The sequence below is a fragment of the Dermacentor albipictus genome, chromosome 1 (genome assembly GCF_038994185.2).
Source record: "Dermacentor albipictus isolate Rhodes 1998 colony chromosome 1, USDA_Dalb.pri_finalv2, whole genome shotgun sequence".
Taxonomy (NCBI): Eukaryota; Metazoa; Arthropoda; class Arachnida; order Ixodida; family Ixodidae; genus Dermacentor; species Dermacentor albipictus.
Window position 1 is genome coordinate 61,125,448 of NC_091821.1, and position 27,287 is coordinate 61,152,734.

At 40.6% G+C, this 27,287-nt stretch overlaps 2 protein-coding genes across 4 annotated transcripts in view; one reads left to right on the forward strand and one right to left on the reverse strand.

The window, feature by feature from the left end:
* Positions 1 to 1,679: 1,679 nt before the first annotated feature.
* LOC135918353 (dnaJ homolog subfamily C member 12-like) lies at positions 1,680 to 19,329 on the reverse strand. Its single transcript, XM_065452028.1, has 5 exons — positions 19,190 to 19,329; positions 18,122 to 18,200; positions 15,260 to 15,390; positions 5,432 to 5,507; positions 1,680 to 1,883 (listed from the first exon to the last, which is right to left on the reverse strand). The coding sequence occupies exons 1-5, from the start codon at positions 19,277 to 19,279 to the stop codon at positions 1,792 to 1,794; spliced, it is 468 nt and encodes a 155-aa protein (XP_065308100.1). The 5' UTR covers positions 19,280 to 19,329; the 3' UTR covers positions 1,680 to 1,791.
* Positions 19,187 to 27,287, forward strand: part of LOC135918351 (aldo-keto reductase 1B-like) — a 44,657-nt gene continuing 36,556 nt past the window's right edge. The window contains exons 1-3 of one of the 3 annotated variants that reach the window (XM_065452027.2): positions 19,187 to 19,321; positions 19,890 to 20,027; positions 24,532 to 24,699. In XM_065452027.2, the coding sequence (XP_065308099.1) occupies positions 19,953 to 20,027; positions 24,532 to 24,699 (243 nt within the window). In that variant the 5' untranslated portion in view covers positions 19,187 to 19,321; positions 19,890 to 19,952. Of the gene's footprint in view, positions 19,322 to 19,544; positions 19,765 to 19,889; positions 20,028 to 24,531; positions 24,700 to 27,287 lie in introns of those variants that run through there. The other 2 variants (XM_065452026.2, XM_065452025.2) reach the window with 2 other exon arrangements.

Sequence of the window (27,287 nt, forward strand, 5' to 3'; positions counted from 1 at the left end):
ATAACTTGAAGGTTGACAATTCAACATTTTTAGTGACAACCAGGCTTTTTCAACTTGTGAATCACTTGCAACTCTAAGGCAGAATTGCAAGGTGGATCAGAGTTGTGGTAATTCACATTTAAGTGGCACATCGACCTGGAAACAAGCTCCCAAAGACTGATGCACTGTCAAGACACCTTTTATCAGCACCAGATAGCAAAAAACTATGTGCCAATGATATCTGGGAAGGCATAGAGGAAATACAACCACACAGCAAGAAGTTCTACGTACCAGAAACATGCCAACCAAGAATTTTGTATCTCTACTATGACAGCCTCAAATCAGGTGGGCATGCTGAATTTTTGACGACGTTTATAATGATAAACCAGCATTTTACATGGGAAGAAACAATACAAGTGTAAAAGTATGTCTGTACTTGCCACCCATGTCAAACGTCCAAAGCCAAATACACACTCAATGTAAAAGAGATTGTCATTCCTACATAAGGCAACACTTGAAGCGATCAACCTCAGCTTCACTGAAGTAAAAAGAAGGGGAAAGGAGTGCAAAAGACAGAGGTTTTTCTTATAGTGACTAAGTATAGTACTATAAGTATGGCAAAAACTAAAAGCAAAAAGATAGGATGCCAATTGGGATTGCCCTCGTAGAACGAGATCTGTTAAAGACAAATTTTGGTCTTTGATAAAAAAATATGCATTACGCAGCAAAATATAGGCAGAACAAGAGGGATCAGACGTACTAAAATTTTTTGGACACCATACCACCCAGGAGTCGACACACTCGCAAAACGGTGGATTCTCAACCTAAAAATGTGTTTGGATGTATACTCTTATTTCTCTGGTCGGTCACTGGTGCAACCCAAGCCACAGTGACCTACAACGCAAATGGCTTGGGTTGCAGTCCATACTCTGCACATGGAAGAGACCCTTGGCTCCCAGCAGGTCACTAGTGAGGAATCGTCATGGTCGCATTACTCTTGAGGAGACAGCCGAACAATGAAGTATATATATATATATATATATATATATATATATATATATATATATATATATATATATATATATATATATATATATGACAAAAGAGGAATTACAGAAAATGGGTGCTATTGCAGGTTGCCTGCAATTGAACCCATTAATTTAATCATCATCAAGAAAGGAAGTACTCAGTGGCTCCAAGTGCCAATTTAGCGGTCAATACATGATCGTGAAGACAGCAAAGAATTCTGCAGTGAGTTTAGTAAGAGATTCCTGGGAAGACAACTGAGCCTAGCTCCATTGGGAACATTGTCCTGTACCACTCCAGGAGGGCTAGAGTTTAAGGTCTTGGAATGTGGAGTGTTGAGAGAACAAAGTGAGGAACATGACAGAATCAAAGAGAGAACAATGAGCTAGTAAAAAATGGAGGAATGGTTTGACCAGTCTCCACTGAGTTTGCAGTTTTCCAAGAATTAAAACCACTGTTTATGGCGACATAAAATTTATTTTTGAATATAGACAGCAATTGAGAGTTTCATCAGCTAACTCCAGGCAAAAGATAGTATATATACAACCACTGAGAAATAAATGTTAGCCAACCTGAACTCAGAACAAACATCATTGTCACACCTGCATTAGGTGTGTGTGTTCAAGCTGCAGTAGGTGGTGTGGTGTTGAGCAAAGTGAACTGAGACTTGCAGCTATTTTCATTCAATTCTGACACGGTCACTTTTTTAATATGACATATATTTACATTCACAGCACATAATGTGACCTTTACTGCATCAAAGCAGCAATCAATCTTCAGGATAAATCAGATCTCATAATTTCTGAATTTTCTCAGCAATTCATCAGCAGGTTCCTTGCTCCTCCAACTTGACAAAGCATCACTTGAATCATCCACACCTGCAGTACACAAAGAAGCGCACATTGCACAAGTATCAATAAAAGATGGAAAAAAAGTACTATTCTGACATGTTCTCTTTCTGCTCTACACTTCTCTTATTTTTTATCAGTTAATGCACTGTCTAGGCCCCATGTTTCTCAAACCCAGTACCAGTAGCATACATCAAAATAGAGAAACTAACAAGTATAACCCATTCCATGCCACACTATTATCACAAATTTTTACAAAAATGTCCAAATTGGCAAGTGACTATGCTACAAAACATTTAATTACAAAAGTGGAATTACAAATTACAAACTTTGTTTACATCGAATTTACACTGCTGTCTTGTGACGTCAAAATTTCCAGAAGCACTGCTCTTGGAACACGAACTCAGTGCATCAAGGATCGCTGTGTCTTCTTCACTCAAAGAGCAGTAAACTTCATCTTTGAAATAGCTCAATTCATTGCTGAAGTCAGCTTTTCTTTTTCACAAAGAATCCAACATAGCTTGAGCTTCCTATGAAACCATCTTTAAAAATTCTAGTTGCCAGCTTCTTTTACTTTCTCTGCCAAAATAAACTCACTCCTGCTTGCGCTGCCCCACAAGTTGTGTGCTACCATCCACCAGCACTAAGATGAAACCAGCTCGGCCATGGAATTGCCAGAAAGTGAAAAGTACCATCAACGAGCATACCAGCTCATCCTTGGTGGTTTTTACCAGAAACGCAAGAACGAACCCAGCTCGTCCAAAACAGAGATAGGGTTAAAGATCTTCCATATACACAAGCACGGAGCATGTTTCCTTAGGTGTGCAGGTGCACATCTTTCACTTCACGTGCTGGCACTCGTGACAGAGACCGATAAATGAAATAGACTGTCAATAAGTGTTAAAGCAAAAGTATGTTGCTACCTTTGCTCTAGCTGTTTTATATAATGCTATTTAGAATAAGATCTAAACTACAGTTATGTATTTGGGAGATTTTTTTCATGTGCAACAGTCAAATAAGCAGCTCCATTATACGGTTAGAAATTTTGTCAATACATTTGCAAATGTCGTACACAAAGCACTTGCTTTGTGCACGACAGGGCTTGAGTGCATGCTTTTGCTCATATGCTCGTCTGGGCCATGCTATGTTGTGCAGACTGGCTTTGTGTTTCACCAGCTTGACCGACGAATAATAGCCACATCCAACTTGCACGTGCTATCAATAAGTCTGCCAAGGCATCTAACCAAGAGCAACCAGGAGTTAGCGCGTGCTGACAATCATGCATGTGGTGTGTGTGGTCTGGCCTTAAGTTTTGCGGGGTTCAAGGCTAGTTGAGCGTTCAAAACTAGTCAAAATTAGCGAGACCCGATGGCTACAACACCGATATGCAGGGTAGCCAAAGCTTAATTGCTACACAGGCAGCGGTGGCCGAGCGTGAGCAGACGACAGTGAGCTTCTTCAGGAAGTACGTAATTACTATTGAAATTCGAAAGCAGATTTTCGCTTACTTCAGCCTGTTTATTAAACTTCGTCAATAAATATACACAGTAACAGTAGGAATAAGAAGCACACTGATCAAGCACCCTTCTCAATTGATGTCAGCTGCTGGCCAATAGCAACCGCATATGGGAATCCGCTACACTATGAAACAAAGCATCCAGAAAACAGTGTGGAGCAGGCTTCTGTTGAAAAGAAAGCATCTGAGAGAAAGGCGACTTTGCATTCCGCTAGCTAGCTCCATACACTGCGTACGACTGCAAAACTTTGCTGAGGTGTTCACATCAGCGTATGCTATCTACAGGCTATGCCTTTTCACGAAGCCCGAGGGGTCGTTCAAGACCCCTTTAAAGCAGCATGTTATAAAATTCTCAATGAAGCATTAGAATGCCATCATCATGGGCTGTTAAGAGGCATTTCCTAACCACTATTCAATGGTACAGTAGTACGTATCATGGTTAACTAGTAACTATAGAAGTGATTGTACAAATATGTTTACCAGCTTTAAACTGCTGTTCTTGGGAGTAATCCAGCAAAATTTAAGGAGTCTTTAACAGCACTATTTTTTATCTTTAAGACAAAACATTTTGTTCAGACCTTGTATGTCTTGTGTTCAACTTTTGTTACTATACTGCTATTGACATGTACACTGACAAGTGAAGATAATTCTAATTTTGTTCTTAATTGTACTTGCTTTGTACTTAATTTTGTCATTGACTGTCAATCTGCTAATTACTGTTAATCACTGTTTTCGTTTTTTACATTTATCTGTTTCCTTTTTTCCTGCTCCCCCATTATGCAATGTCTGTTTCTGTCTGTTTTTCCCAATACTTGTTACAACTCACCATTTCAATGGTGAAAATGTTCTTTTTGGTTGTACTCACTTCATATTCTATATCTGGAAAATGGCTGCTGTTCTGCTGGTCATTACATTCATTTTATGACATGTCCTTTTTGTCATTGGTTCTCCTCCCCTCTTTATTTATTGCCCTATAAAAGGCCTTTAAGATCAAAATAAATTATCATGATGATGATGTTAAAGGGAAACTAAAAAGACAAATATCTGAGCTGCATTAGTAACTTAGCCTTCTGCAATACCAAATAAGCCACTCTTACCATGAGAGGAGCCTGAATAAGACAGAAAAGAAAAAAAAATGAAATATGGATGATGCTAACAATTATATGGGTGAAGTTCCCACACAGCTAGACATGATGTCATGAATTCTGACAGCGTCTGATCGAGCCCATAGTTAAGTTTTGATCAGTACAGATGGACTACATAATGGTCTAAAAGAGCCAATGACTGAACTAGGCCATCTTCAAAAATGTTTACTAAGCCACAACCACCCAAATATGACATGGTACTTTGAAATCTAGGACCTCACACAGACATACTGGCACTGTAGTTTCAGCAGGAAATTCAATAAATGGAAGTTCAACATACATTTACTGTTCTACCTATTGCCGTGAAATTTATAAAAATAAGGTTCTCAACTTTATCACTTATTATTGATTTAGTTTTTTCTTCAGCGTCCCTTTAAAGTGAGAATGCTCATATTACAGCTAAGCTGACACTACCCATGAACTCATAACTAAATTAGTCTCTGCACCATTTTGTATATTTCACCAGTACATGAAACCTCAACTAATGAAACAGTATTTTAGATCTCCTGATGTTTCATTTAGTTTTACCGTATGTGCAGATAAAAAACTATGCTCACAAGTCATTATGCATTGTATGGTAACAAAAGTGTTTAAAAGACTCCACAACGGTAAATTTGACAGGAAACAAGATGTGCCAGTATAAAAATACCTTTAAAACTTGCCCATAAGCAATAAAACAAGCCGATTTTGTTCCCAAACAAAGTAGATTTCCAAAAAATTGTTTGTTGCAGTGCATTTTGCACAACTGCTATGACATGGCAAAATGTTAAAGCTAGTATTACAGTACTGGGAAATGCATATCACCAAGATGAACTTGTCTGCACACATGTCAGACTGAGCACAACATGGCTGCAGTCAGTTTGGCAATTTAAATCAGTAGTGCAACACAACACAATATATTAAATAATGCTACTTACGCATTTGCATAGGTGCCTGATGACAGCGATCCATCAGCATTGGTTCCTTAGTCTTTTTGGTAACCCAGTGTAGAGACTGACAAAAATATTCAAGCAAACCGGTGATTTTAAAGGGTGTAAAAGTATCACCTTAAGCATTGTAGCATTCATGCAATCAGTGAAGCACAAAAGTTCAATAAGTATGCTCAACTGCATCTTTTCTTTTATACAATTTGTTCTAACAAATATCTACACCTATAGATTTGACTTTTTCTTTAATAGCGATATTTACACACACTTGTGCCAGCACGTGTGGGCAAGTGACTATGCTACAAAACATTTAATCATAAAAGGGACCAATATTCACTCCAACATGAATAGATAGTATGGTACACTGATGACTTCTGTAGGTTCCAACATAAATAGGTTTAGAAGTTTCAGGTTAATTTGAACCACACAAAAAAATCCAGAGCTTTATAGCATGCACACAGTAGAGGAGGTCAGCCATGTCTCTGTAGTGATGCATCTGAGTGAATTTAAGCTGTTAGTCATGTGAAAATATACCTAAATTAAGTCATGTTTTTACAATTTTTATCCATTTCCCAAAGAGGGAGGGAGCAATAGTGACATCCAGGTGACACTTGCACACAGTTTTATCCGATATTACTGCTGTATACTCGCTTGCATGTTTTAGTAGATGCTCAGTTGTAGTCAGCACAAGTGCCCTGTCTTCCATCTTTACTTTGTCTTTCATTCTAGGTGCCTTTTCCAAAATGAACCAGCACCAACTCTCCCAGCTTGCCATTATTCTGTAGCCCTTCCTGAACACATTGGTGGAGACATTCTGACGGTAAGCCTACCGAATTGGGGAGCTTATTGACTAAGGGAGAGCATGCAGTGCATGTGCACCATAATAGACCGTTGTTGGAGGTCGGCACTTGAAAGAGATGGACATGTCAGAGAATCCAGTGGCGTTTCTGCAGCGACTTGGAGCATGGACGCCAGCCTAATTTTGTCAGCGTTTAGTCTAGGTTCATTTGAACTGCTAAAAAGGACCACTTTTGTTCCTGCTTTAACTAACCTCTGTGCTCACTACACTTGCTTGCTTACAACCCACAGTTTCCTACAAAAATCACTAGCGGGAACTCTGGCACTGCAATAATTCAGCTACCATGGGAGTTATGGTTAGTTGATGGATTTGTATAATACTTCATGCTTGTAGATTCAATCATTCTTGTGACATGATTTATTACGCATTACTTTTCTAAATTTTCAAGTACTCATAGTTTTCTAAATGCAGCAAGGCATTTAGAAAAATATGAGTAATATGAGTGAAAAATATGCCAAGTCTCGGTGCACATGAATGATATGTGAGAATAGTTGCATTTATAATGCAATATGTTGTTCAAAACAATCAATTTATTGCAAAGCCACAGAGCCGTTTGAAGCCAGAAGCTGGGGAAAATTCATGTACTGGCCATCATTCCTATGTTGGCTGATCCGCCATACTTGCAGCTCCTGTAGGCATTGTGGGACTCTATATAGCACCAGAGTTCCTTCCAGTGATTTTTGTCGGAAACTGTGCTGTAACCATGGTAAGAGTGCTACCAACTTTAATGAAAACAGGCTACAGTATATGCATGTTTTCTCTACATGCATGCTGCGAGTGCTTGGTATTGGCTGCAATATTTCACACTGGTAGAGTGGCAAAATTAAAAATTAAATTGAAGGTTTTACATGCCAAAACCATGACATGACTATGAGGCACGTCATAGTGGGGGACTCCAGATTAATTTCGACCACCTGAGGTTCTTTAATGTGCACCCAATGCGCAGTACATGGGCGTTTTTGCGTTTCGCCCCCATCGAAGTGTGGCAGCGGTGGCCAGGATTTGATGCAGCGCCCTCAGGCTTAGCAGCACAATGCCACAGTCACTACACCACCACAGCAGATGACTGGTGAAATGGGTAAGGGTATATGCCAAAATTTCGAATCAAAGGAACTTTTAACTAATGTGTATGCTGAAAATTTTCAGCTGAATAACTACAGAGCACACAACTCCTTTTACGTCTGTCATCACACAACATTAAAAACTGATCTGAATCATAATCAGCACCATCTCAAAAAAAAAAAAAACACTCGAGGAGCACTTTAAGTTCAATGATGAATGCATACAATATTACTATGAGCCACATGTAACACCATGAGCAGATCAACAAAACCTTGGTTTTACAAAGGCTGGTACACCAACTGTAATGAATTAGTCTTGGAACAGCAATCTGTAAAGTGGTACGAAAATACTTAAAAAACTACTTAAAGGTCATTTGTGTACAAAGGCAAAATTGTAGCAGCCATCATCGCCTTCCATCATTCCCACGCGCTTCGCCCTTTGCTTCTTTCAAGCAGAATCAAAATGCTGCTTTTGTCTTTTCTTTTTCGTGGCCTTAGATGCTTTATTGCTTTGGCAATGCTCAGCCAGCAGCATGAATTTGCACCATCATGCGATAAGAGCCGCATGCCCCGATACCTACACCAGTCATAACGCCCTGTGGTGGGCCAGACTCGCTGCAGCCGACCTTGTTCATGCATTGCAAACTTGAGAGCAGCACAGTAATAGTGTGCAAGCACCCCGTCACGTGGTATTTTTTAATATTTCGCAGGCTTTCTTTGGAACACGGAAAAAACAACCACGTGAGATGTATCGTGTCGGAAACAATTTATTGAGAGGTTTCTCAAGGTGCTCTACAACTTTGCGTATCACACTTCCGAGTCTGGAGCCAGTACTTACACAGTTGATTAATTAAACATAAATAATCCATTAGTTAAGGGAAAAATAAAAAATAGCCTGAGTAACTCTAGGTCAGTGCCAACATTATGCATTCAGTTCAACTCGCATCCGGAGTGCCTTTCCTTTTTAAAACTTTGGCTCAAGTTATGTGGGGGCAACCTGTGTGTATATATGTTTATACAGTATAGTGAAACCTCGTTAAACTGTAGTTGGCCGGAGCTCAGAAAACGTACGTACTAAGCGGTAGTACTGTTTAACCGAAATAGCATGAGATCACACCCACTTACCAGTAAAAAACAGAACTCGGAGAGAGTGCAATGAAAGGGGAAAAACATGCAGTATTTATTCACTTCGCGCGACAAAAGTGTTATTTTCGTTTGATGCCGCCGCAACCTATCAGCAACGACAGCGGCCTCAAACTTACTGAAGCTGCGTGCCAGCTTTTCAGCCAGCCCCCTCTTCTCGGCAAACACTCGCATGGCAGATTCCTTGTTGGCGTTATGTATTCTCCGTGCACGCACGCGGTAGCGCTGCAGAAGTCGCGGGGCGCCTTTTTCATTGCGGGGTGCTGTTCTCGTCGCGACAATTGCATTCATGAGGCTGACGTAACGTGCAGCTTCTGCTACTGTCAGGCGTGAATTGCCCATGCTGTCGCTTTTCGTGTCGTCCTCATCACTGTCGCTTGTCTACACTTCGGCAACGATGGTGAAAAGTTGAACCTTGTAGCCAACATCTCTTCGTGGTCGTAGCAGCGCTGCCGAGCAACTTCGTCGCATTCCAATGCCACACACCGTAGTCAACAGCAGATCCCTGTCGCGTGCCAGCGCCAACTTCTTCGTGTCATGTTCGATAGCATGAACAATGTCTAATTTTTCTTCTATGCTGAGCACCCGGCATCTTTTTTATCCGAGCTTCGGCATGACACGAGTCCCCACTTGCACGACGCCACAATGCACGGCCTGGGAAGCTCCCCGGCTTCGGTGGCAGTAAAGTCCCTTGATAATTTGAAAGTAGCAACTCTCTTTGAACTCTGCCGCCGCCGCGCGACCTCCTCGCCTCCTCCTCGCCCCTTGCGCATTCCCCCGCAGCAACCAGTTTTGCCCCCGTTTTTCTGCACAACGATTGGTCTCCCTGTCGTTGCCCTTGGAAACGCACGGATCTTGAGTTTTGCTTGTGTTTTCCTTTTTCGTTCACGCCATTTTCCTCCTGAGCACGGCTCGCTCGGCGCTTTAGCTCGGCGTAACGAACGTTGTACGCTGTGTTTCCTGCTCTATGTGCTAGCGCTATAACGAGCTGTTGCGCATATAACTGCAGCAAGAAGCCTGAAGATGGTTATGCCATTTTCATGATACCACAAGGAAAGCGTGACGGCTTGCGCAGGAAGCAGTGGCTGCATGACATTGGCCGAAAGAATTTTATTCCAACAAAGAATAGCGTTGTTTGCGAGCTGAGGCATCTTTCTTACAGCTCGTAGGGAAAGCATCCCGTAATGCTGCATTTTTTTTTCATTCTTCCAGCCTGCTCACCAGCGTTTTTGTTGCGGTTCCATCACCTCGCATGTCGCTAACTGTTGTTATTCAGTCGGAAGTGCAGCATTATAGATTCTGCTTTGCGCCCTGAAAAAATTAGTGGCAAGTATGCCCATGGTATTGCAGATGATGAGCGTTAGCTAGTCAACATTGAGTTTTTTTTTTAAGTTTTAAGGCGAAAGCCTTTAGATCTCCGTTTCAAGGTTGCGTTGTAAACTGGAAGTATCACGTGACCCAATGAAGGCCAGAGGTGACCCAAAGCATGTCCACCCCTGTATAAGAGAATGATTACCCCAAGTTAATTATGAATCATTAGTGATTGACATAAGGTGGATTAGGGAGGATTAAGGCAGATTATGGTGCATTAAGGTGAAGGGTTGATGAAAGGGTCTTAAGACCGATTAGGGTGGATTAGGGTGCATGAACAAGGATTAGGGAGGATTGAGGTGGAGAAAGGTAAAGGAAGATTAAGGTCGATTAATGTGAATTAAGGTGAATTAGGGTTGACAAAGGAGGATTAGGACTGATTAGGGTAGATTAAGGTGGATTAGGTACCATGAAGCTGGATTAGGTTTGATAGAGGTGGATTAGGGTGTATTAAGGTAGATTGGGACTATTAAGTAGGATTAAGTTGGATTAAGGTGCACGAATAAGGATCAAGGTGGATGAAGGAGCATTAAGGCGGATTATGATGGATTAGGCTTGAATAAATGAGGATTAAGACCATATAGGGTAGGCTAAGGTGCACTAGGGGTGATGTAGGTTGTTTAGGTTGTGTTAAGGTGGATTGTAAGTATTAAGCTGGATTAAGGTGGATGAAGGAGCATTAAGGTGGATTAGGGTGGACTAAGGTGAATTATGGTTCAGTGAGTATTAAGACCGATTAGTCTACCATAATCTTCCTAATGCACATTAATCCACCGAATCCACATTCATCACCTTAATCCTCCTTCATTCACTTTAATTTACCATAATCCCCAAAGTCCTCCTTAATGCACCCTAATCCACCTTCATCAACCTTAATCTACTCTAACACTTTTTAAGGCACTTTAAACCTCCTTAATCAACCCTAATGCTTCCTCATTCATTTCAATCCACTATAATCGTCCTTAATTCAGCTTAATCCACCCGAATCTACATTCATCTACCTTAATCCACCTAATACTCCTTCATTCACTTTAATTCACTCTAGCCCACCATAATCCTACTTAATGCACCTTAATCTTTCTTAATCCACCCTTATCCTTCTTCATGCACTTTAATCCACCCTAATCCACTATAATCATCCTTAATGCACCTCAATTAACGCACCTTCATCGACCTTAATCCAACCTAGTCCTCCTTTATGCACCTTCATTCACCTTAATGTACCTTCATCGACTTTAATCCACCTTAATACAGTCAAAATCAATCATTACTTTGCTAATCATTAATCATCTCTAATACACAGCTGCACATGCTTTGGTTCGCTTCCTGCCTTCCATCGGTCACGTGATATTTTCTGTAGCTCACAATTAATATGGGACCTTAAAACAGAGGTCTAAGGCTTTCGCTTTATAAGCCACGCACAAAGTGATGTGTCACAAGCAATACTAGATCACACGCACGAAGTAAAGCATCTGATCATGTGGCAGAAAAATTGTCTGGAGTATAGAACTCGCCTCAAAGCTCCCTTTACATCGGTATACCCCGTTCATACGGCTTTAAGAAAAAAACAACCTCCTCATAAACGCTGCCTCTAGCATTATCGATGCTGTTATTAGCATTGGTCAAAATTTTCAGCACCACTGCAGCGCGCAACTGGCCCAAAATAGCACGCCTCCATTGAATCCAGCGGCCCGTCCGCGGGAGCCCAGGAGGAAAAGCGCGCCGTGCACAGCCGGCAGGCGAGGAGAATCGAGGAGGAAAGCGATGTGAGGAGGAGAGTGTCGCTACTTTCAAATTATCAAGGGGCTTTATGTGGCAGATGTAATTGGCGCCATCTATGAGGAGGGCGGAGAAGAAAATCCGTTTCCCTTGCACTTCTGTTCATTTTTTGAACGTGCATCACACCACGTTATAAGAAAAATCTTTGTTTTCGGAAACGAAGTCAATAAAGCGAGACCAAAGATGTGTTGGAAGTGGATTTTTTTTATGTCCCGGCACATGCTGGTATAATTGTGGACAAGACTGCGTGTGTGCCATCACATAGCCCATGGCGCACCACGAGCCAGCTCGCAAGCAATGCCAATGTACGGCTGCTATGCCGCACATTGGCATTGCTTGCGAGCTGGCTCGTGGTGCAAGAAAGAAAAATACAGAACGCGCTGCGTACAGGCAAAAACAAAAGAAACGTAAGTGGCGCGCGCGGCATTGGGGAAAGGGAGCGGAGCGGGTCGGCACAATAAAAACAGAAATAACGCTAGGGGGGGAGGCGGCGCCGCGCGGCTGCTGTTCCTATTGCCATGACAACGTAAACAATCATGTGCGCCGCCATTTTGCTTGAGCATCGCCCTCCTGTTAGGGCCGTAACTGAAGGAGACCTTGGCAATAGCGTTGAAAGAGCATCTGCTCGAAAACAGCCAATGGCAGCCATGCGGAGATTCACCCCTGGGACCATAGAGTTTCCTACGAAAATTTCTAGAGGGAACTCTGGCGCTGCAGTCATTGTCCTACCATGGAAATGATGGGAAGTACATGGATTTGTCTGGTCTTCGTGCTTGTGGATTCAGACGTTCTTGTGGCTTCGTATATTACGCTATGTAAATCTTATTGTCGTTTACTTCAGGGCAATCTATATTCCTCGAAGTGCAGAAGGCACCGGGAACGCGTACAATTGCTATTAATTGCAACGATTGAGCTTGTCCAGGTGGCCAAATCGAAACGCGCCAAGCGTCTCAAGGCACTGGCATGCCCGCGATAAATTCATAAAGGTGTTTCATTCGCTTGTCGATACATGCGTCCGTTGCTTAATGATTTCAATATCAGGCTTCTGTGCTAGAGTCCCTGTGTTCGAATCCTGCCGTAGGGCAATTTTAATGATCTTTATTTAATTATTTATTACGCAATACACTGTTGAGAATGATGAGTTTACAATGTCACAAAGCCGTTTGAAGCCAAAAGAACGAAGTTTAGGCAAATCCTTGTACTTCCCATAATTCCTATGCTGGGACAACCGCTCCCATTGCAGCTCCCGTAGACACTAGCACCAGAGTTCCCTCTAGTAATTTTTGTAGGAAACTCTATGCCTGGGACAATGCTATCTGGCATGGCGCCAAATGATGTTGATGTTGATGTGGCTTCACGCGCAAACGTTCCGATCTCTGAGGCTTGTTGTTCTGCCGGGCCGCCTGATGTAGATGACGCACCGCCGTGCTTGCGCGACGAAAAGTGGAAACACTACGTGTTAGCCGACACGTACGCAAAAAGCTGGTACAGTTCATGCGGATACAAAAAACACATTATGTTCAATGGCCGCTTGGCCGGGAATTTGACTTTACTACTTTTAAAACGAAGCTACTGTTTAAGCGGGTACGGTTTAACAAGGTTTTACTGTATTTTGGTTCAACATTAACGAAATTTCTGAAGATTGCCTGTGGCATTTAGCACAAATCTTTACTGAGCTGGCATACTAGAAGAAGCATAAGTTACTTACACTAGAAATCAGTACACATAACTGAATAATGAACAAAATTTCACTAATTGCATAAGTGCACATATTGCTAGACACAAATTGAACCCAGTAATTTCGCAAGGCACATATATTTGGAACAAATTTTGAACCAGCTTTGATATAAGCACCGTCAAACTTGCTGTAAAAATGCACTGTTGCTCCATTTCCTTTTTCAACAAAATGCCTTTTTATGCACTGAAGCTGTACAGTTACTAAAACACCAATGATTTCGTTGCATACATTGGGAATGTATACCTCGAAACTGGTGTCATCCTTAGAATTCATTTCTATATGACTTAGGTCACTGGCTACAATTTGCAAATTGCAATATGTGGTGTGAAGTAATTCGTTTAAAAGTTCATTAGCAAAAATTTGTTAATTATTCAAGTATCCTTTATTTTTTGTGCAAATTATGTCTGTCTCTGAAAGCATTCTGGTCAATAAATTGAACTGCAGTGCCTATCACAGTTGGGTTTTCAAAATTTTGTTAACGATAAAACAAAACACCCTGTATATACTGGGCGTTTCTAGGAATACTTTAAGCACTATATAAAAATACCCATTTTGAAATGAAAGGATGGTTTATTCGGCGACATGCCATCAGTGGTGGCCACCATGGAGTGATCGTTATGCATTGTAATTAGTTGCTAATTAACAAAAATCATTAATTAACGTTGAATCTTTTAATTTCAGTAGGCTTATCGTAACTGGGAAATTGTAGTGATATCTCCGTACAAGCTGCATCAACTTTTGGATCTGGAAAAATGTGATTACTCACGGAATTGTCGAACGGCCGGTTTCAGCTATCACAGTGCGCGAAACCAAACTGGGAGGCTGCAGCGAGCTCAAAGCCGCGCTCCTCGAGGCAACCTTCAGCTTGCGTCACCCAGCAGTGGGCACCCGGTGAGCTGCAACACCTAGGAGCACAGAGGCACAGCGCACTGGCTGCTCGCTGCTGGGTGACATAAGCAGAACATTGCCTCAAGAGGATGGCTTTGCACTTGCTGCAGCCTCCCAGTTTCAGTTTCACATGCTCTGACAGCCAAAATTTGTCATAACACAGTTCCATGGGTAAGTGCAATTTTCCAGATACAAAAGTTGATATCGCTTGTACAGACAGCTTGCTTTAATTTCCTAATTATGATGAGCCCTACTGAAACTAAATGTTTCAAACTCAATTCATAGATTTTTGTTAATTTGCAGCTAACTACTACGTATCACTCATCACTCCGTGGTCGCCACCTCTGACGGAAATGCCCGTTTATTTTAGAATGGATAGTCTTAAATATTATTTAAAGTCTTCGTAGAAACACCCCGAACATTCAAACAGCTTGCCCTGCTGTTGATGTAGGTATTTAAATAAAAGCCCTCTTCATGTAACAATTGTAGTTGGTTAATGTTTTCTCAATGTTGTACATCTTTTGACAAATGTGCAATACAGCAAGGTTGCAAAAGTAACATGTGAACAGTGCTGATTATTTTGCAGTGGTTGCTCAGCAAAAAGCACAAAAGAGCAGACCATGACTAATCTTGCTAATGACAGAACTACTTGGTTCCTTGATCTTATCAACAAAAATTATTTTTTGCCATAAAATGTAGAGGTTACGATTTGAAATGTGTATATGTTTAAAAAACACTCAATTGATAATTCAAGAAAATGGGGGTGACCCATTTTAGAGAAAACTGTCAAGGGCTGCACAGTAACATTTATCGGAACATTTCCTACAAAGTTTGTTAAACACACAATTTTTTCCATACTATGTGGCAAGTGGAAGCAGAAAGTAAACACAACATATCCAATTCAACATTCCAGTTATAGAGATAAACCAATTAGACCAATCAGGTAGTCACAACAATATAGGCAACAGACAAAAACATACCGTAACATTAAGGTTGACATACTGCTGAAATGGCATGCTGAGGCCCGACTTTCTCCACTTGTCATATTTTTTTCGTTTTTCAGGGTCTAACAGGACATCACGTGCTTCTTGAATGTTCTGGAATTGCTGGGCTGGTTGCAAAGAGACAGAGGTGCACTTTCACTGAACCACCAGTTACAAATACAGTTGAACCTTAATTTTGTTTAAGAATTCATTTCTAAAAGTTTTTAAAAAATTCTATTATCAGGCTTTCATACAAGACTGCACATCTTTTCACAGAAAGGTATAGCAAAGCAATTCTGTATTACAGTTTTATTTAAGAATGGGAAAAATTGTCATCCAAGAAGTTGTCATCCAAGAAGGAACCTCACATGGGTTTCTCAAAAACGTTCGCAGTTGAAGAAAAATTTGTCATGGTATGGGATTTTTTCTATTTTTTATTTACACTGCAAAACATTCTGAGAAACCCGTATGGGTTTTTCTTTCTTTTTTTTGGTAGCTTCATACTATTCAGGTGGACAACAATTTTTCCCTTTCATGAACTAATTTCTTCATGTTATGGGCTTCTGCAGAAATGATTAGCTTGTTTCAGTTTCACAAAACCTTTGTGCACTGCAATTTTTTTTGTAGAAAATTGCTTCTCCATTGTGTTAGTGTTGTTACTTTGCCCCTTTTGCTTGTTTTCAGATTTATTGCTGTTTATTTTTTGTCATTCCGAAAATGCGCCTCCTGCTAGGGCCAAAGAATTGGCCTGCAGTATGGTTAAATAAATAAACAAATAAATAAAAATTTGGCAGTATGTGCATGAAGGGCCCATTTGGTAGGAGTGAGTAAAACACTTAACCGTAGCATCTGCTAGTCTGGCACCTTCTCAGTGCCTGCAGTCGGCACACTACTTTCATTCTCATAAGCTCAAAAACAAGGACTGCGCAGAGTGATAGAACGAAGAATGCTAGGTATAACATTGAGAGACAGAAAGAAAGCAGCTTGGATCAGAGAGCAAACGGGTATAGCCAATATTCTAATTGACATTAGGTAGAAATGGAGCTGGGCAGGTCATGTAATGCGCAGGTTAGATAACCGGTGGACCATTAGGGTTACAGAATGGGTGCCAAGAGAAGGGAAGCACAGTCGAGGACAGGAGAAGGCCAGGTAGGGTGATGAAATTAAGAAATTCACAGGTGCTAGTTGGAATCGCTTGGCCTAGGACAGGGGTAATTGAAGATCGCAGGGAGAGACCTTCGTCCTGCAGTGGGTATAAAATAGGCTCATGATGATGGTGGTGATGATGATGATTAATTGATAAGCAAAATATAACGTGAGCTTCTTTGAGAACAGTGATGTGGAGCCAAGTTTAGCCCAGCACGCCTATCTGATCAACTTTTATGGCCAATGAACTGTAATTGAGTTTAACTACAGTGTTCATGCAATTCATGTGCCTAGGCATTGGCATGGTGCCAACTTCACCATATATCTGCAGAATACTATACTAGTTTGCATTTTTCTCTTTTTCTGCGTATGTACTATGTGTGTAAAAAAAGGCAGAAGGGGGGAGGGAGTTTATTAGCACAGCAGTCACAAGATCAAATGCTCTGAGTGCTCAGTGGAACTCAGTGTGCTGGCTTGCTGCTGCATGGCAAATTTTCACATGTAAAAATGCGTCAGTCTGGTATTGTCATGGTTTACATCACCTTAAATTGTTGTTTTGAACATTAATTGTACCTAACCATCCCATAGTGAAGGCCTCATGCTCGCATGGCAGTAGCAGCAGTGCTGCTTTGATAATTTTTGTGGCTGTCTATATTTCAGTTGTGTAATTATCATCTAAACTTACACTGAAATATTATTTAACGGTACTCCTGGAAAACCTAGTAGCTGATAGGTCAGATATAAAAACTTCAAATCTGTATATCAAAACCTCAACTTGACAAGATTTTCAATTTCATGATGTTCTTGAGCACAAATACAACTTCGTTAAGGTTTTTCACTATCTGTTAGATTACATATAATCATAAATCTATGCTTCATGCGACATGATGCACAAACTTACTCTGCTTGCCCAAACTAGACAGCAAAAACTGCATAAGAATTGTATTTTCTAGCCACCTGAAATTTCAAAATGCAGTCACTGCTTCCAACAAGCAACCACGCATACAGTTCTATGTAATAGCACAAAACTAGACAGGAGAAGCAACTAGTACAAGTGATAACTTCCATGCGGCATTGAGTTTATTGCTAAGGAGACATATACACAATAAAATAATAATGACAAAGTAAAAGGCAATAAAGCAAACGAGGGAACCCTCACTAATGCCCAGCATGCATGCTCCTGCTCTTAAAAAAACATCATTTGTTCATAAAATACAGCATGCAGCTTGCTGAAACTTTCAACGGTATAATGTGGCAATTCCTTTTGCTGAATTCTATTCCTTTTTTAATAACCACCACTCACAAGTGGTGAACTGGTGATAATGCGAGCAGAGCACTTGCTGGGCCTATGACAAAGCGTGAAAATGAAAAATATTTGACATTATCCCAGCTCTTCTTTGCCATCTTGTACTTTATTACTGTTACATCCCTCTCACAATGTGCTGTAACACAATACCAATGGGCCAAATTCTAACTAGCCGAGTCACTTTCAAAATGTACTGTAATCACAGGTTGCAGTGTTTGATTTTAAGACTTGCTTGGAGATTCAGTCACAGAGCCACCAGCACACATGCTCTTATCAAGTGACAGCAAACGAAATGGAAATGTAATGAATGCAAACTACGGTGCACACTGTATTTCCGTGGCACTATACAAAGATTTACTAACGTATTCTGCAGGCATATCATTTGCCTCCAGATAATAAATGTGTACCTGCTTCAGGGTCGCCTGGGTTCTTGTCTGGGTGGAATTTAAGCGCTTTTACCTTGTACTCACAGAGGAGTTGTTCATCCTGCAATGAGGCCAAAATACTCTGAATTAGGCCAATTCCTGATCAATGTAAACAATTTTGCACACCCTCTACATTCAAGCAGTTGAGCTATTATATTGTTTTACTTGTCATCTTACAAACAGTTCATTTTACGGCTGTTGTACTGGATGCTTAAATTTACGAAGCGTGACATTGTTTAGATATGGGAAAAGCTTTGCCCTTAATTTACCACCAGCAAATTTTAATGTTTGACTGTTTTCACAAGATCACAAAAGCAAACGGGGGTGTACCTCATAAGTTGCCGTATGCATTTTTTTTGTAACGTCTAGCCCATCTTAAATATGCAATTCCAGTTCGATAGAACAAATTACTACATTCACAATTAATGCAGCAAATTGAACGTATACATATGACAGTCAATTGCATCCGGACGTTAATTGGTAGCTAGATGTACCTTTATTTATGCACGCAGGCCAGAGAATCGTAAACACGTCTCCAACGTACGTCCCTTTCACACCTTTTCGTTGTTCTAAGGCAACATTACCGAGGCCGATATGCGTACCGATTTTTCAAATATATGCTGGCACATTTCACGCATCGCTTTTCTGTTCATGAACTGTCTGTGCTCAAACGTCGACTGTGCACGTTCACATTTTGATATTTTTTTTTTCCATGTTCGTTGCAGCCAATCCACACAACAAAAACAAAAATTGTTATTAATTCGAGTTGGCGCGCATGCTACCACCGCCTTCAAACGCAAGCATCAGTTCGAGCAGACATATGAGCTAGATAAAGCGAAAGGAAAGAGGCTAAATAAGTTCCTATCAGCCACTTGTTGATCTCTCGACGACCTTGCGCGGCTTATCGATTGAAAGCAGTTGACAGCCTTTACAGATGTACCAGTACTACGTAGCAGTAATGTGAACTCTAAGGTCGCTAAAGGTACTTAGTCGCCACAGAATGATGGCACAATAGCGCAATGTTTAGAGAAATGCCGCGAGACAACGTACCGAAGAGATTTCGTCGCACCCAAGTATCTCGTAGTAGTCGGGCTGCGCTTCGCAACGGCCCTTCATAACGTTTTCTAAAAGGGATTCCATAAGCACAAAATAGATTTACTTTTTCCCCCTGATCCGAGACAGGTAAACGCACAGAACTTGAGTAACGTGTACTTTTCACCACATACAAATCGCTGGGTTTCGTTGGTTTTGCTGCGCGGTTGTTGCGCTACTTGCACTGCTTCTCTAGGGACCTAGGGACGGCACACGAAAGTATTTCCATTGGTATTTCCCTAGCATTTCCCTCTTCAATTCTCTCTCTCGCTCCCTCTTTAGCTTATCTGTCTTTTGGTGAAGTGGAAATCACCAAGCCAACCGAGCGATCAGACCAAAAAAAATAGGGTAACGCAAAGCAACAGTGGCAACAGCTGCTCATGAAAAGCGTTACGCACAACCACGCTGGCAAGTAGCGCTTGCTAGTCTCGACAGTTGTCTGCTGCCGGCGAACTTCGGAGTGCTTGTGTACGCCCGCTGGTTTACATCGCGGTTCGCAGTAAAAAGGAAGCGCCTCTGTAGAGTTCGTGTTGGTGGGTGTCTTTCTTTTTTGCTTTTGCGTCCGGTAGAATATTTGGCGCCACCGAATCAATCTTTTCTTGTTGCATGCACTTAATGCCGTGTTCCGCCTACCAACAAGCGCCATCACTTTCGACAGATAGGTTCTTCGGTGCCAGAACCAGTCCATTGGCAGACGCATTTTTGTTGTCTACGCGGCGACATGGCAAGCAAGGTTCCCCTCGTGACTCTTTCATCGGGACACAAGATTCCTGCAATCGGCCTTGGAACTTGGAAGGTACAAAACATGTCTTAAAGAAATGGCGCGCTTTTTAAATGGTATGCGAAGTCGCGGATAACCTTATTTTGCAATTGCCGAAACTGCCATATAAATTATCACAGCATTGCTAACATACACACATGCCATATTCTTTGTGTAAAACACCTGCCGATTGATTTTATGAAATTGTCATACGTATATGCTAAACATGCATGACTGACTTATCAATTTTTAAACGTCATGTTTGATTGTATAACATTGTCGTACAACTTACAAGCATGCTAATATGAAGTGCTGATACGCGCTTGACTTTCTTAAACGTTTTAGTAGGCTCTTGGTAGTGCTGTTAAAGCGAGACTCTTTGTACCCTTTTGCTTTTTTAGTTTTTTACTAGGTTAAACTTGTAAGGCGCATAAGCTAATGGATGTGGCCACATGGCCTGTATGCCTCTAGTTTAAAATGTATTTTTCGTAAGTGTACCTCATATGCAGCATGTATTTCTCACCATGCTTTTGGAAATGTATACCTAGCAAGGTGAAACGCCAGAGACATTTTAATTAAATTTTGAATGCAGAAAGGGGCAGAGTTGTTCCATAAAAAAAATGGATAACCAACTAAACCATATCACATTCGTTCATTGTGTTTATGTTACACTGCTATCAAGTTGGAAATCTTAATTCACTACATGCACTACAGCCGCTGCATTAGTTCCTTCAGCTAGAAAAAAAGCTGCAACCTTTCAGTTTATTTAGAGGCGACTTACACTCAACCTGCATGGCCTCCCGCATGCTTATAGGTGTGCAGAAAACGGCACATGTCACACACAGGTGGTTTTCCCCATCCATTGAGTGTGAGTCACTCCTTATACTACTACCTTCTCTTGAAAGATGTCATAACCCGCTGTGATGGCTGGCGTAGTGGTTTTGTCATTGTGACATTGTCAACTGTCGAGACTAGTCCGAGGGTATGAGATCGGTCCTGGCCGCAGCGGCCTCATTTCGATGGGGGCAAAATGCAAAAGTGCCTGTGTACTGTGCATTGGGTAAAGAACCCCAGGTGGTCAAAATTATTAGTTCAGAGCCCTCCCACTATGGCATGCCTCATAATCATATCATGGTTTTTGGCACATAAAACCTCGGAGTTTGTTGTGGTACAGGGTTTTTTATGCAATATGTGTGATCAATGGACAGCTTTCTCTGACACACTTGCCACAAGCTGCACATACAAGCACTGCATGGAATTTCCACAACGAAGTTGGGCTTCTCTACCACCCTACCTGAATTATGGCCATGCGGACATAGTTAAAATTTATGCATTTATGTCTGTTACACCACCACACTGTGGAATTCTTGTTGCTATATCTGTACATGCCATTTCTTCAAACAGCATGCTCACTGCCCTTGTCTTCTTTATGGATGTACAAGAACAGAAAAACTATTTTAAGAAACAGTGTTTCATGAGGAGAGGTGCAGCATCTGTGGAACCACCTCACTTTAAAGGGAGCTTGAAGAGGTTTTAGAATCGGAAGGTTTATGCTGGTTTGGAAGGCTGCCACTGTTTAATTCAACTCCTAAATTTATTTTCTTGATTGTGCGAGTAGCAGCTCCACAATCGCTGTTTAAATTTTTGCGTGCCTGGTGTAGCGGAGAAAGATTGGGCGTGACGATGACGTCAACACAGTATTCATGTGAGTGCTCTATTCTAATCATGTGCCTCGCCAATACCGAGGATGACGTTATGATTGTCTTCACGAACAGATCCCATTAACCGGCCTGTGGTGTTTCCCACAGACGCAGCTGCTGCTTGTTTTGCTAAAATAAAGCAACTTGCGGCAACTTGTGGCCTGTTAAACTAGACTTTCATGTTCAGGGGGTGAAAAAGCTATATTAATTCACTAAAATCTCACTTTTTGTTCAGCTCAGCTTCCCTTTAAGTTTTCAACACCAGCTTCTTTCGATATCGTAGATTTTCGTAGCATTTAGTATGCAGTAGTAGTTGACTGCTAAACAATAAAAAGAGGGGTACATTGATAGAACAGAAAATGATAGGCATAACATTAAAGAGACTAGAGGAGAGCAGCATGGATTAGAGTAAACACAGGTAGTTGATATTCTAGTTGAGAATAAGAGGAAGTGTAGTTGGGCAGGTCATGTTAATGCATAGAGTAAGTATACTGGTGTTCTTTCCATTTAACAGAATGAGTGTCGTGAGAAGGGAAACGTAGCTTAGGGCAGCTGAACATTAATTGGCATGATTAGGTTTGATAGTTTTCAGGCATATATTGAAGTTGGCTGATGCGACATAGGGTAATTAAAGATTGCTGGGAGAAGCCTTTGTGCGGGAGTTCTGCTGTGGACTTTAAATAGGCCCCTGCTGTTGACACTGTTATGGTCTAAGCAGAAACTAAACCTGACAACTTTTGTGGACTTCACAAAAGGGGCCCAATATAGAAAAGTGTTGTGAAATTTGCAGTGGCAGACCAACATTTATGACATGATTCGGGTTCAAAATTGAAAAGCTTGACCATTCTTAATACTTTTTGTTAGCATTAAATAACTGTGGTTCGAGCTTTATTCTCTCCATTAATAACCTGCAGCTTTCCACCAAAGAAAGTTAGTTTCCAAGGCATCATTTATCAGTCTAAATTGATTTAGGTCGTCTCCTTATGTCCCTTTGAAAAAGATAAGGGCTAATGGGGATTAATAGATAATTATTAATGGTAAAAACACTAAGGCCCAGTTAGAAGTACAAACAAAATTTACATGTAACAAATTTACAAAAAGGAGTGCAAAGGAATAAAATATGGCTATAGTATTTATCTAGGTACGATAGAAAATTGATGTGATCCAGAGTATTATTTCATTACAAGGTGGCACAGTTTGTGCATGAAGCTGGTGTTTATATGAAAGGCATCGTGATGTGCATATTGGAGTTTGATATCATTCTGTACTTTTGCTTTTAAATAAAGCATATTTGTGCAGCAGATTTCAAGGAGATGGTTTGGCAAACTAGATACCACATTTAATCTTTTATTCTCAGCTGATCCAAGACCCCATAAATCAAGGAGTGAGAAGTGTAGTGTTGTGGAGACCATATATATATCTATGTGTTACTCTCTATGGCGCAGGAAGTGGAGGTTGACATAAGAGGAACATATCGCTGGGGGGGGGGGGGGGAATATTGCCAACATTTGTTGAGACTCTTTTATATTTTTGTCATCTGAACATGGAAAATTTCCTGCAATGCCTTGTGCTGCAGCTGTGCCACAGGTTATGATCCCATGCACACACAACTGTTTGAAGTCTGCAGTGTAAATGTGGGACAGCAGCTAGTTTCAAGCAAACTTAGCTGTTCCACATTGAGAAGTTTCAGATTTGGTACTGTTTATTAGCTCCTGAATGCATACATATTACCCAGCTCGGATAATTATAATTCACTCATTCAACTCGCTTACCCATCTGGAAACCATTCAGATTCTAAAAATTGTTGATTAATTTGCGAATGAATACCTTCACATTTGAATGGAAAGAAAAAAATATTAGTCAGCCATATACTATGAATAAGTTATAGCCTTTCATGTAAGCAAGCAAACCATGATTTTAACGCTGCAAAAGTGCCTCATTCCCACCCCTTTATTTACATAACTGTGTATGCAATCAGTATTATGTTGTGCACATTTAAATAGTGCTCTTTCATTACTGAGCAATAATCTAATTAGTGCAACATGGTCTTGTTTTGCTCTGCTGTTGCGGCAAATACATCGATGTCATGACAGCCCACACACTGTCAAAGAGAAACATAAATTTGAGGTTGTTTGGAACATTTTGCTAAAGGTGAGTATGGCAGCCAAGACATGGCAATTGCACAAGGGCCACCTCTAGCACGGTACATGTTCGTATGATCATTGTGGTGCCCCCCGGCAAGAGTAGCAAGCTAGAGGAGTATACGTCAGACCTGCTTCTCCATTATATTATAGAGCTAATCTCTCTCGTCTCCTGCTGCTATATTTCTTGCAGTAAATGTAGAACCTGCCTGTAAGGCCGTCAAGGTGACTAAATATTTTAATTTTCCTTTACTGGGAGAGTAAAATAAAAATTAATTTATTACAGTTAACTATCCTAGCATCCATATCACCATGGCAAAAAGAAAAAAAGTAAAGGTCTCCCACAAGGTGATTAGCTTTATACCATACATTTACCTATTGGCATGAACCATTGGGACTTGGAGTTGCAAGCGTCTTTTTAATGTGTAAATGCTCATGGGTGCAGCATGTATCCTGCTGAGGATAAGTATAGACCACGGCACATAGTCTTGCTAGTTTTCTCTTGGGGGATGGTGAATGTGTGTGTAGAGGTGGGACGGTGCACTTCAAATACATTTAAAAGATCTTGTTAACCAGTCAACATCTGTTTTGTTTAGAGCTCTGGTGTTATAGTGCTGGGCACATTTGCTATTTTTCTAAACACCATATGCATATTGCCTTGCAACTAAACTGATGTGCCGTATTCTTTTCACTCAACAGTCTCAAGTAGGTCAGGTGTATGAGGCTGTCAAGATTGCCGTTGATGCAGGGTACCGGCACATTGACTGCGCATTTGCATACCAGAATGAAGAAGAAGTTGGAAGGGCAATTGAAGACAAAATTAAGGATGGCACTGTGGAAAGGAAAGACCTTTGGATCACTGGGAAGGTATGTACTGCATGAATATCTATACGAAATTTCATGGCTAGTGTGTGAATAATTTTTAAGTTCTTAATCTCTTTAAAAAAGTTAGTCCATAATGGATGGTACTGCCATGTATTATGAATAGTAAAATTGAGAAGCACTACTCTTTTATTTGTGAAAGCAAGCTTGTGAGAAGTAGTGATGAAAAAGTGCACAGTGTGTGCAGTTCTTAGTGTGCAGATGGGCACATCAGCGCTATCACATTAGAAAATAAGAGCTTGAACAAGAATGAAATAATATAAAAAATTATGCTATCAATTGTGATTTAAATGAAAGTTATGTATCCTCTACTGCTAGACAATTCATAGACCCCATCTGTAGTCTATGAATTGCAATGAGTCCTCAAAAACATTCATTGCGGTTTATGGCCATACGAGAACTGCTCTCACGGGTGCAGCAATATCAAATACTAAAAAGTACCAATAGTGCAAAAAAGGTCAGCCTTTAGTGAAGCCTGCCATATGCATTTTGACAGAAGAAATTTAATTGTTCAATATGTAAGTGTTCTTCAGCATACTGATGGGGTAATAAAACTGTGCTGTAGTTGCAAGAGATGTCATAGTGAAATGTTGCGGAATAATTTTGGCAATCTGGCCACCTGTGTGCTTGTAAATTTATATAGTAGACAAGAATTTCTGTATTCACTGTGAACTGAGTCGTCTCTCAGTGGGCACCTAAACACATAATGGATCAAATTGAACATTGCAGTTTTAATAGTTTCATGTCATTATTTCACAATGGCCCTATTTTTTAGTGGACTGAGATGGAATGTGAATGTAATAGAGTGGAGTGACCAGTGTGAAACCAAAGCTGGCTTTCATTTGCCACCAGTCTTGCAAAAGCAACAACTTATATACAGGGTGTCTCAACTATCACGCACCAAGATTTAAAAATATGCAAATGCCACATCGCTGGACAGAACCAAGGTAATGTTGTTTGCCGTCGTTTGGAGATACGAAGTATTTTTTGCATTCTGCCTAATTACATAATTAATATTAATTAGTCAATCAACTTCTCAAATATAATTATATGAAAAGTGTCAGTGACAAAACTGTAGAGAAACATGAAAAACTCTCGATACAGCTTTCTGTTGCTCAATAGATGCTACATAAGTTTTTCAGAGTGTGAAAGAAGCCCACAAATACATGCAAAATTGCCATGCGACTGGCCACTTGAGGCATTTTGCGTGTATTTGCAGGATTCTTTCACACTCAGAACACACTTATATGTAGCACCTAATGAGCTGCAGAAAGATGTATCAGGAGTTTTTCATTTTGCTCTACAATTTTCTTATTGACACTTTATATCTAATTATAATAATTGAGAAGTTTATTAAGTGCATTTCAAGTGCAATTAGGCGGAATGCAAACAAGCTTTTGCGTATCCCCAAGCAATGACAAACATTACCTTGGTTCTCTTCAGCTATGTGGCATTTGCATATTTTTAAATCTTGGTGCATGATAGTTGGGGCACACTGTATAAACAAAATATATCGGGCATGTAGGAATCACTGCTAGTATTGCTGACTTGTATAGCTGATTCCACTAGGCTTGCTTTCCTAGGCACTCAATAAATGACTAAGTTATGGCTAGTTTTGGTCAACGACATTGCAACCTTTTATACCGTCAACATTCTGCGAGAACCTGATGTAAATGGCCGATAATAAAATTAAAATTCCATCGAGATCCAAAAGTAAGTAATGGCTGCACTCATTAAACACATGTTAGCATGATGTATAATGACCCCATTCATAACAAACATGTGGTCATGAAATTGGCAGTACTGCTGCTATATTGTGATCTGCATGAGGGCAGTGACACTGTCTCAGGTGTAACAAGCACATTCTTCACTCATCAAGAAGATTGACATTCTGCCATGATGCTCCAACCTTAGTTCTCACTGCCCGCCAGTTAGCACATGGCACATTGGTGCTCATGCTTTTTACTGACATCCCTGCAGAAGCAATGAGAAAGTTAGCAGGCGAACTGCCGCACAGTCAGCACATCCTGGCATTGCCTTCTGTGCATCATCTTATGATGTGGAGGTAGCATCAGCTTCTAACCATGTGGTTGAGCCTTAGCACAAAGCAAACTATTAAGGCCCGTGTTTAACACCTGTAGTTCCTTCAAGGACACTTGTTTTTGCTGAAATTCATGCAAATGGGCTTCAAGTGAAATAACTTAAGCTCTGTAGTTTCATACTCCAAGTGTGGCACAGTCTTTGCAAATTAGTAATAAATATTGGCAGTAAATTCAATAATTACTGGCTTTAAAGTCAATAATTATTACTTCTTGTAAATTAATAATTATAACATTGGCGCTCTAAACAAACCTCACCATTTTAAAGATACAGAAGGAAATCATTTTTCTTGGAAGCATGGTTTGTTGAAATCAGCAATAGTATTGGCTATCAACCCTCAAAGATAAGAGCTTTTGTGCAACCTGAAGGCTGAACTGGCATGTAAATGCCTCAGAAAAGAAATTTATAGTAATTAAATTTATAAGAAGCCCTTGTGGAAGCCTTGCAAAAACTTTTCATTTACATTGGGTTGG

What these genes read in the sequence shown, in the direction of transcription:
- LOC135918353 (XM_065452028.1), bottom strand. Translation starts at nt 19,279, where the DNA reads ATGGAATCCCTTTTAGAAAACGTTATGAAGGGCCGTTGCGAAGCGCAG. An exon ending in GGTGCGACGAAATCTCTTCG is followed by an intron (nt 18,201 to 19,189) that starts GTACGTTGTCTC and finishes GCCTCATTGCAG; the next exon opens with GATGAACAACTCCTCTGTGA. An exon ending in CCCAGGCGACCCTGAAGCAG is followed by an intron (nt 15,391 to 18,121) that starts GTACACATTTAT and finishes CTTTGCAACCAG; the next exon opens with CCCAGCAATTCCAGAACATT.